Below are 10,508 nucleotides of genomic sequence, written 5' to 3'. Positions count from 1 at the left end.
TAATGACCTCCCTGTTTCATCAAAGTATTTGGACCAATTGGCCCAGAATGCCGCCTTGGTCACTCTGCAGTCCCCTCTCATTATCCTTCTCCTTTCCGGTAGATACTGTGCCCTGTGATCCTTTACATGTTGTAATTGGTGTTTATTGTTCAAATTAAGATGCTTGTTCATGAGTTTGTAGACAGTTTTAAATCAAAAACTGATATAATTATACATTTTATGCCTGTCAGAGTTTACAATTCCTATTGAGAAAGTCGGCCTTTCTATCCTAAATTAACAGTTGGATATTTAAAAGCTAAAAGAAAGAAATTATGTTGACATAGTCACCTTGTTAATTATGTCAGTAAAGGCCAGTATGGTGAGGCAGCAAAGTGTCTGTATAGCCCTCATGATACAGCTAAGAACCTGTCAGGGCTCCCTCCTCTGTCCCAGCTTCAGCCCCCACCTGACCTCCCTCATCCTCCCTCTCCCCCTCCTCCCTCCTATTCCTCTCTCCACCTTCCTGCTGCAGCTCAGCAGAGCTGCTCTGTCCAGCTGCTGTTCATCACCAATCACTCATCAATGGAACTCCGGGCAGCTGCGGTGCAGAACACCTGCTGATCATCTCCAGTCCAATCCCTGGTGGTGGTTTCACAAGTCCCCTTTTTCGTTGGTGTCGTGTAACAGCTGGATTATTTTTGGACCCCTTTTCTCTTTGATTTTCTGATTCTTGCCTGCCGCCATGGTAAGCCGGCCTACCCCTTTAATTTTTAAGTTGAGTTTTTCTATTTTCCTGTTTTAACCTGGTGGCCTTGACCCTTACTTATCATATTTAATATTGTAATTAAATAAAGATATTATTTTTTTGGAACTCGTCTCTCGCCCAAGTGATTATGAACCTGTGTGTGCCTTGAGAGTGTTTAAATGATCCTTGGTTGATCCTATTGAATAGAATGTCCCGGGGGTGAAAGTCCCCTGGGTGGCGTTGTCGCAAACTTCATCTAAATCCTAGCCGCTGTGCGTTTATTCACGCACTTCAACACGCATTCTTCTCCTCACTCCTCACGCCACAAATGGCAAGCCCCACTGAATCCCAGACATCAGCCACAGCAAGGGAGTGTTTTGAATGAACTTTATTAAGTAAACTCTACACTTTTAGTATTGCTTTTTTTTTATTCTTTTCACTCTAAATTAGAACCTTTTGCAATCAGCACATATAGAACTTTTCAATCAAGCTACACTTTTGAGGAATACAAAAATATCACAGTACATTTTCTACTAAGTCACCTTCACCTGTGAGGTCCAGAACCAGTTAGACAGGCACGTTCTGAACCACAGCAGCTGCCTGGACAGAGAGCATCAGTATGTCTTAAAATAACAGCACCATGGTCTATGAGCTAACCACACTGAAGAAACGGGCCACTCAAACACACTCACGTGTCTAATTTGTTGACAGGCCTGGGTGAGTGTTTGGACTCATGTGCATTACGCAGGTCAGCATAGCTGGGCTTTTCATAGCAAAACCACAGCCCCATCTCATTCAAGGGCCACTGTGTTACAAAGTCATCACTGAAGGTATGATCGTTTGAGGAGTAGATGCATTGTCCACATGTGAGACAGTCTACAAAGGAGTCACTGTAGTAGTATCACAAAATCACAGCTCACTGAGACAAGTAAGCAGCACACAGTGAATTTGGGATACTGAACACCTCCTGGAGCCTACAAATTCAGATGAAAAAAACACAGACACAGTAGTCAGTGGTACTGATTACAATGGTATGTATTCCATTTTGAAGTATAATCTTTAAAGAAACAGGCTGAAAAATGAGCCACAGCCACGGTCACCACTGTATGGACTGACTTATTCGTGTGTGCTTTGCGTTAAAAATGTACATTTTCCAGACCTGTTTACTCAGACCTCAGTGATCTTTCTTCTTCTTCAGTTTTTTGTGAATGGTTTAAGTTTGTTATCAATCGTGGCAAGAATTCTTTGATTCATCAGAGATGTCGATCATCCAGTCATAGTAGTGGTAGGCGACAAGGGGGTTGAGAGGGCTCATTCCTGTTTGGTGTACTGAAATGAGCCACAGAGGACACTGCACCGAGACATGTAGTTGGACACACTACACAAAGTAAGATTTACAATCTGTTTATTTAGGTGTACCTTGCTTTTCGCCATATATCAGCTCGGATAGGCTTCAGCCCCCATGTGAAACCCCACAGGGTAAAGTGGATATAGCTAATGGACGAATGAATGAATGGAATATGTTTTATCAGAAGTGCTTTCAAACTATATGCTTTGCTTTTAGAATAAGTGGAACTTTTAAAAAACAAGGATGAGGATGAATTGATCAGTTTGGCAAATGTTTATCTGGCTAACTTCACCACCTTCACTAAAAAAGGTGTACACCTGCTTCTCTAAACTTGGATGTAGGGGATTATCCTCTACATGGACTCCTAGTTGATGCATTTTGCCGAGCCAGTTATTTGGATTTTATAAAGGGGGGCTGTGTATTGAATTTCGATCCATGTTAAGAGTCAGTCTTGGGTCTTGTAATGCAAATTTTTATGCTGTTTTACATAAGCTGGAGTTTTGTGTAGTGGTTGTGGTAAGAAGGCATGACAGACTAAATATGACAATTTGCTTTGATAAATGTCAAATCTTTTGTAAAGCATATTTATATAGCAAAAAGGGATTGGTTTTGAAAGTCTGTGCCATTTCATGACACAAAAACTCGATAGCTTGTGCCATCTACTAGGGAAAAAAAGTTGTTAAAAAATAGATATCACCAAAAATGTACAACAAAACCCAATTGACAAGTCATAAAAAAAGACTAAGTGTTGAACAGTTAGGAAGAGTCAGGCTGGAGAAGCCCTAGCAGGCCCTGCTCGACTCAGCAGTGGTTACGTTACTTCTGGTTTTGGTCTGGAGCTGTGTTCACTTGTCAGGCAAGCTGAAATGTAAATATGGATCCCACACAATAACGACATAACAACATTCTCTCATTCTCTTCCAATTCCTCTCTGCATACATGGTATAGTCTGTACAAAGTATCAAAAAAGATTAAACAAAATTCAGAAAAATCCTCACCCGTACTAACAGTAAAGTTTCCAATATTAAATCTTGTTTCCTTGCAAATCTTCCTTTTGTCCCACGCTGCAAAGATTCAGATCCATAGTGACAAGCTTTTGGTTAATGAGGTCTCAGCACCTCCCACTCTGGACAGGAATGTTGCAGCATGAAAATGAGTCGCACTCAGTGGTTTTCATTCAAAACGAAACAAAACTACTAAACACTGGACATGAAGTGAGTATGGAGGGTGAGAGGTCCCCATCAATCTTCAGTTTAGGAGAAGTGAAGACAGGAAGGAGTACAATGTAATTCCACGGTCACACAAATATGAACCATGATAAAATTAGAGTGTGGAGTCTGTCAGGAATAAGGACAAGTAGGAAGATGAACAGGGTTCTCCACTGAGCTCAAGGGTGAATGAACACATAAAAAAACGAAGTATGTAGGTTGGAACAGGAACCGACTGTACTCCCTGTGTACACATTGCTAAATCAACATGGCAGGGAGCAACGTTTTTGACAGAGCAAGACAGCATAAATGTGGCCAGCTCAGTGTAGTGGCAGTAGCAATGCTGGAGGATCTTGATGCTACTCCTCGGGTTCAGTTCTACTCAGGGGGAGAAGGTCGCCATCTCCAGGGATATGCGCTGCCACAGCTCCTTGGTCTGCTTGCCTCTCTTTAGGTTCTGCAGCACATCGTTGAACTGCATCATACCTACAGGTGTAAGGCAGAAAGCACCTCGAGCACTGCGAATGATGTTGACAAAGTCATCGTAGTCAGCAGGTGTCAGGTGGATAAGCCGGTGGTGAATGTACTGCAGAGAGAGAGGGAGGCAGTCACTCACTGTGTCTTAAATCAGTGTAACAAACATTACATTTATTGCTCTTTTCAACCTCTATCACAACTTCTGTGTTGAGGGGAAATGAATTACTGGGTTTAAATGTCTGTTATTATAAAACTAGTTAAAGCAAAATATGATGTCGGGCACAAATAGTGAAATAACTGCACTTCAGGCTGATTATCAGACCAGACCACGACCACCACAGTCCTACTTGGTCGATGATGCCTGTTTGTTACTACTCACAACAGCTGCAAAATATCTTAGGCAGGGTAGCACATGTATTGTACCTGCAAGTAGGCCTGTTGGCAGCGCTGGACAAGCTGGACGAAAGCAGGTGTTCGGAGGTGGGCATGAATGTGGGCAGGGTTCAGCCTCTGTAGAGCTTCCATGATGATCTCCTGCAGGACAAATGGACTGAGGACACCTTTTGCTGCTCCAACACAGAACTGGTACACATAGTTGACTCCTGGCAGGACGGAGGCAGAGAAAAAAAAGGAGAGGACAAATTATGTAGACATGAAAAAGAAGGTACAGGACAGTGTTCTTTGTGTGTGTCACTACATATTTACGTTAAACTTAAGGCAATATTCAGAAGCATGAAACCAGCTATAGCATGAAAACAGTTCACATACATTTTGGCTCATGTTGACACACTGTTTTTCTATCAACATGTCTTGTTATTATGGGTTTTATTCTTTCTGGTTTATGTTATTGTTGGAAAGTTAATTTATTTGCCTACTTGTAGTCTTGAAATGTTTTAATTCTGCTTCAACTATGTGAAGCACTTTGAAACAGTTGAAAATCACTTTACAAATAAACATATAAAATAATTTAGGATAAATTTGTTTTCCTTTCATTTATGTGCAGGTTCACCTAGCCTTGCAGCTAGTCCCAGCAGCCATTTGACGTCTTCAGTATAAGGGGGGCTCCTGGAGAAATTGTTGGGATGGTCATTGTGAGCCCTCCTGCCCAGCATCTCCAACGCTAGCATGCCTTCACACACACAAACATCAGATATCACATTTGCATGTGTAGTAAATACTTATAAAAATGTAATCACACAACACAATCTCCTTACCAACTCTGTAGGCAGAATGCAGGTAGTGCAGGCCTTGCTGGCTGATCGGCTGACTATGCTGGTCATCTTCTGCTTGGAAAGGTGTGCTGACTAATGCGGCAGGCTGGGAGGAGAGAGACGGCAGTGATGCTCCCTGTATGGCCTGGATGGTGGGGCCAGAGTGGACGCTGCCGACTGTAAAACACGACGACCATGTTAGTGATTAGCACCGACGTACATGTATGAACTCAATCCATGGTACCTCGTTTTCATTTTACTAATACAATACCCAAGAGATAGACTAGATAGACTAAATTTAAAACAACAATGATAAGTGCCGTTTTTAAACTCAGTGTAGTCCTTGACCTGCTACAGTGGTGCTGAGGGGCAGGCCTGTCTCAGTGTGGTAGGGATGGACGGCGATCTGAGTCATGGACGGTACAGGAACACCAGGGAAAGTGACAGCCGTGGCTGCCATAGGGGGCTGAGGGGCGGCAGCCACTGAGAACGGATACTGAGTGCCGATGAAGGCTGGGTGCATTCCCTGAGAAAGTACACACACATATGAAGTAACTGACTGATATACACTCATACTTCTACTACCATAAAAAATACGCACAACAGTTTTGTGTTGCATATACAGTGCTGCATAAAAAGCAGCAGATATGAAGGATGTGATTCCCAAAAAGCTCAATTTTGGTATCAACAGACTACAGACTTTTATTCCGGTTGATGTCAGAGTCTCCCACATGCCATCTGATGAATTCTATTTGAAATATAATATAAACTTTTACAACGGTTGCTTTCTCTTTGCCACTCTTCCAGAGCAACAGTTGTCGTATCCACAGTAACCAGTAAGTGTTACTTACAGCACTGATTGGCTGCACCTGTGATGGATTAAGTGAGTCACTTAAAAAAATACAATCACTTTTTAACAGTTTATATCTTATTTGAGATTACTTTATAGAAATCTGTTTTCATTTTGACACAAAAGAGTCTTTTTTGTAAATTCCTGTCAAAAAAAGTCTAGTTAAATTTCCCATGATTGAATGTTGAATAGCAATAAACAGGGAAACTGTCCAAAGGGGGTTAATACTTTTTATAGGCATTGCATAAATATGTAAATGTTTTGAAGGTGTATAGAAGTAGCTGAAACAAATTTTTTGGAGCTCATATAGATAATTATAGACATCTTAGATTAGAAGACATATCATTGCTTGTTTAGTTCAACCAACCATTTCTATCCTAAAGATACTTAGCTGACTTTGTCATATGACTAAGTAAACCAGTGAAAAACAATTGAGAAGGTAGCCTTTTTTAGTTATGAATGCTGAATGATAGAACTGCTAGTATATATTCTGTTAACTATGTACCAGCTCTTGATGATGATTACACTACTGTTCAAAAGTTTGGGGTCACTTAGAAATGTCCTCATTTTTGAAAGAAAAGCATTTTTTTTTTCAATGAAGATATCATTAAATTTATCAGAAATACATTCTAGACATTGTTAATGTGGTAAATGACAATTCTAGCTGGAAACAACAGATTTTTAATGGAATATCTACATAGGAATACAGAGGAACACTTCCAGCAACCATCACTACTGTGTTCTAATGCTACATTGTGCTAGCTAATGGCGTTGAAAGACTAATTGATGATTAGAAAACCCTTGTGCATTTATGCTAGCACATGAATCAAAGTTTGAGTTTTAATGGAAAACATGAAATTGTCTGGATGACCCCAAACTTTTGAATGGTAGTGTATACAACTACTCATTTCAGCTCAAATACATGTGAGGTAAGTTACCCCATGTCCTTTTTTACAGTAACACAACTTTTCTATCCGAGCTAAGGATACAACCCTGCAATAATTCAATTTGAATATTTCTGTGATTTCCACACAGAATTTGTAATGAACAGACAATGTAGAAATAAACAACCAGAGCTGAAACGAGTAGTTGCCTAAACACTACTACTTGTTGGTGTTTGTTGAAAATCGATCTAAAAAGCTTCTTTTTTTTCTGTGCAACAATGTAAAACCTTCTGGTTATAGCTTGTAAGGATTCTGTGCTGACAGTACACAGAATAACTTTGAGTGTTCGACTTTTGGATAAACAAAACACAATGTTTGAAAAGGTCATCGTGGACTCCCGGCAGTTATAGTGAGCATTAATTCACTATAATAAGGGAAATAATCAGCAAAACAAGAAGATTGTATCTAATGTTTTCTGCAAATGCCCACTTTCAAAATGTTTTTATGACTTATGATTGAAATGATTTTAAAAATTGCTCATACATGTCATGTTTCTCATTCATCTGAATGAGAAAGTCTGTCCAAACCTTTGACTGGTAGTGTACTTCTTCGTGGTTTGAAAACATTATCAAAACCTGTGGTATCAAATTCCAGCTCAGGACATACAATAGCAAGAGAGCTCTGGAAAATGTCAAATCATTCAAAAAAAAGGAGTTCTGACCTGTGGATATGCAGCCCCAGTCACAGGAAAAACAGCAGGCCGGGGGACGTGCTGCAGAGGGTGTCCTAGGTATTGGGGGGTGCAGACTGTGGGGAGATGAGCCTGGATGGTGGTGTAGGGGTGGAGGCCTTGGCTGTGTGGGTGAGGCATAGCCTGCCCGGGCATGGCATGGGACTGGTAAATAGTAGATCCAACAGAAATGACAGGTACAACGGCCGTTGCAGTGACTGAAGCTGTAACTGCTGCCACCCCTGAGGACTCCATGCTGGCTCCATTGTCCAGAATACCACAGCTGGACTCTGGTGGCCTCCTGCCTGAACCCCCGTTGGCCCCACAGCGCCCAGAGGTCTCCCGCTGCTGGCCTGAGCCCCCTCCCACCGACTGCTCATACAGCCAGTACCATTGGTGAGCCACCTCAAACAGAACCTCTGGGTACACACCTCCACCCTTGGCTGCTTCTTCTACTGCCATGCAGGCCTTTTCTAGCATCACATTGTCCTGGAAGGAGACAGAGAGAGATGAGGACCAATAGGATGAGAGTTGAGAGGGTGAAAATGTATGATGAGAGAAGAGAACAGCGTTATGATCACTAGACTGATCACTTGCTTTATTTAATGGCAATAAATCAGGAATTGTCTTTTTCACTGGTTCAAATCAGCAAAGATCACAGGTTCACTTCACAGCAACAGGTTTCAGAAACCTAAACATCTAGCTAGACATGAATTGATTTTAAGACCATTTTATGAGTCAGAAAAAGCAAATGTCATTGGCAACAGATATGCATCTGCAGTAGATATTGGTTTTGTCTGTTCCCTCATATCCCACTTCCTTTGACACCTCAATGTAGCCCCAGGGACGGGATCACTTTTCTTACCAATATAATGCCCTGCTGCTGGAAAGTGACCCGATGTTGTCTGCTTTTCCCCTGCAGCAACACACCATTAGATTCCCTTCCAATGAAAATGTCAGATTTCACAACGTGATGTTTTCTCTTTTATTATTCCTAAATTCTTACTAGTATTCAACATGTCATATCTGTACATATCCATATGTATATTCATCATGCCTCATCTATACATGAGAAAGGTGTACACAGTCTTTATTGTATTGTTTTTTTAGCCTTATTGTATTTCCTGTTTTGCATCTTCCATGCCTCATTTGTATCTAGCTGATTAAACACGTACATTTCCCCAGTGAGGGATCAGTAAGGTTTATCTTATCTTAGTTTTTATTTCTTTCACATGCCTCTTTACTTGCACTATACATCCACACATTTCTCTGATATGACACCATAGTGATGTACACTACAAAGCACACCTACAATCAACAGGGTCCAGTGTTTTTAACAGTGTGATCTATTATTCTGTAAAGCCAGTCACCAGTACCTGCTCTTTGCACTGCACCAGGGCTCTTTGAATTTCATTGGGATTAAGTGCATGAGCGTGAGGCAGACAGCTTAGGGCCAGCTCTGCTGCCGCCCGAACCATGTTGGGGTCCCTGGCCCTTGACGCTCGGTCTGCCAGTGATGCCACCTCTGGAGGGGTGAGATGACCATCCCAACACTCCACCAAAATGTTGAGGGCAGCGCTGCCGATCTCCATGGCTTGGCCTGAGAAAAAGGGAGAAGACACGGTATGAGGACAGGAAGAGAAGTGAGGACATGGGTGAGTCACAGGAAGCAAGAAAGTAAAGAAAAAACACTGGATGCAATAATCTAGGTCTTCATTTTTCTGACTATTTCTCTCTCACCAGTGATCCAGGATACATGGGAAGAGTAGGTCCTGGACAGCCAGTTGGGGGAGACAAAGTTGTGGAGGCCAAGAGCATACAGGCCAATCTCAAAGGCACAGAGGTGCAGGTTTCTGTGGGGCCCCTGGTGACCCCCACTGGCTGAGGGCTGGGTAAAAATGGAGGTGGAGGAGTTTCCTCCGGCTTTGATCAGCACCGTCTTGGCCAGCTCAAAATAAAAATGGGCTGCTGCCTCTGATGGCTGGTTGGGCACATGGGGCGCATGGCACTCCGGACGTCGTCCTTTGTACCTGAACACAGGAAATATGTATGGCAAGTTAATCAGAGTTTATTTTTAGTCGGCCAGAATAAAGACTGAAACAGTGTAGAGTAAGTATTGCTACTTTTTGCACACTTTATTGTGTTCATTTTAAATGGACTGAATTGTCATTTTTGTTTTTTGTACATTTTAGTAAATCTGTTAAAAATAGCTATAGGATTCCAAACGGACATTTTTCACAGTAGACATTTTGACATGTGGGTGAATTTTATTTCGGAGAGGTCCTGCCTTTGTGCATTCTTGTTCACCGTCATGGCTTCCAGGGGCATTTTATGAAACTAAGCCTTTATTAATTCTACCTGGGCTTTTCCTGCTAGCATCACATCTACATGGACATCAAAGACTCAAACTCCATACAACATTTAAGAGGCAGACCTTCATAAAGCAGTTTCCATGAGCGCTGCCAGGAAGAATTGAATAAACTGCACGAATCAGGACACAAAAGAGACTTACCTGAAAACCTGAAGCTGTATTCTACAGAGTACTAAAATCAGAGCCCAAATACTTTGATGGATCAAAAATTCCAATTGATTTTTAATTAATTTGAAATAAATCTAAAGGCATGACATTTTGTCAGCATCACTTTTGAAGAGCATATTAATGGCAAAATGCCAGTTTTATCCATTTAAAATTACATCCTCAAGTTTATTCAGAGATTACGCAGCCAAAAATTTAATAAACCAAAATTGAATGGTTTATTGCGTTGTCCTTGCTCTACCACCCCACCAAGCTTAATGAAACTTGGCTTGGTAGTTTTTGTGTAATCTTAATGAAAGCCAGGCGAAGAAACAAACGGCACTGAAAACATGTCTAAGCTTCTCCTTGGCGGAGGAATTTGAAGTGTTCAAAAAGTGCATGGAACAAAATCAATTTTGAATCCACAGCAGGGCAACTGGACATCAGATTGTTTTTCAGACAATGCAGACAGATCTTCCAAGGCAGGCCTGCTCCTACGCTGACAAATTTTCCAACTTAGCATCACCCCTTTCTTTATTGATTTAGCTGTGGAGCTAAATC

The 10,508-nt window shown here is 41.5% G+C and overlaps 1 protein-coding gene across 2 annotated transcripts in view; it reads right to left on the bottom strand.

Annotated features, from left to right (window-relative positions):
• Window positions 1–1,097: 1,097 nt before the first annotated feature.
• The window catches only part of zswim8 (zinc finger, SWIM-type containing 8), a 54,297-nt gene continuing 44,886 nt past the window's right edge, over window positions 1,098–10,508 (bottom strand). The window contains exons 19-27 of one of the 2 annotated variants that reach the window (XM_035944728.2): window positions 9,173–9,462; window positions 8,809–9,032; window positions 8,298–8,348; window positions 7,424–7,921; window positions 5,317–5,494; window positions 4,972–5,145; window positions 4,767–4,886; window positions 4,181–4,359; window positions 1,098–3,866 (exon numbers count right to left, since the gene is read on the bottom strand). In XM_035944728.2, the coding sequence (XP_035800621.2) occupies window positions 3,663–3,866; window positions 4,181–4,359; window positions 4,767–4,886; window positions 4,972–5,145; window positions 5,317–5,494; window positions 7,424–7,921; window positions 8,298–8,348; window positions 8,809–9,032; window positions 9,173–9,462 (1,918 nt within the window). In that variant the 3' untranslated portion in view covers window positions 1,098–3,662. The remainder of the gene's footprint in view (window positions 3,867–4,180; window positions 4,360–4,766; window positions 4,887–4,971; window positions 5,146–5,316; window positions 5,495–7,423; window positions 7,922–8,297; window positions 8,349–8,808; window positions 9,033–9,172; window positions 9,463–10,508) is intronic. The other variant, XM_023262805.3, reaches the window with a different exon arrangement.

This window comes from Amphiprion ocellaris, chromosome 16, assembly GCF_022539595.1.
Source record: "Amphiprion ocellaris isolate individual 3 ecotype Okinawa chromosome 16, ASM2253959v1, whole genome shotgun sequence".
NCBI lineage: Eukaryota > Metazoa > Chordata > Actinopteri > Pomacentridae > Amphiprion > Amphiprion ocellaris.
The sequence above is the reverse complement of the archived record's forward strand: the minus strand, read 5'-3'. Positions and strand labels throughout refer to the sequence as shown.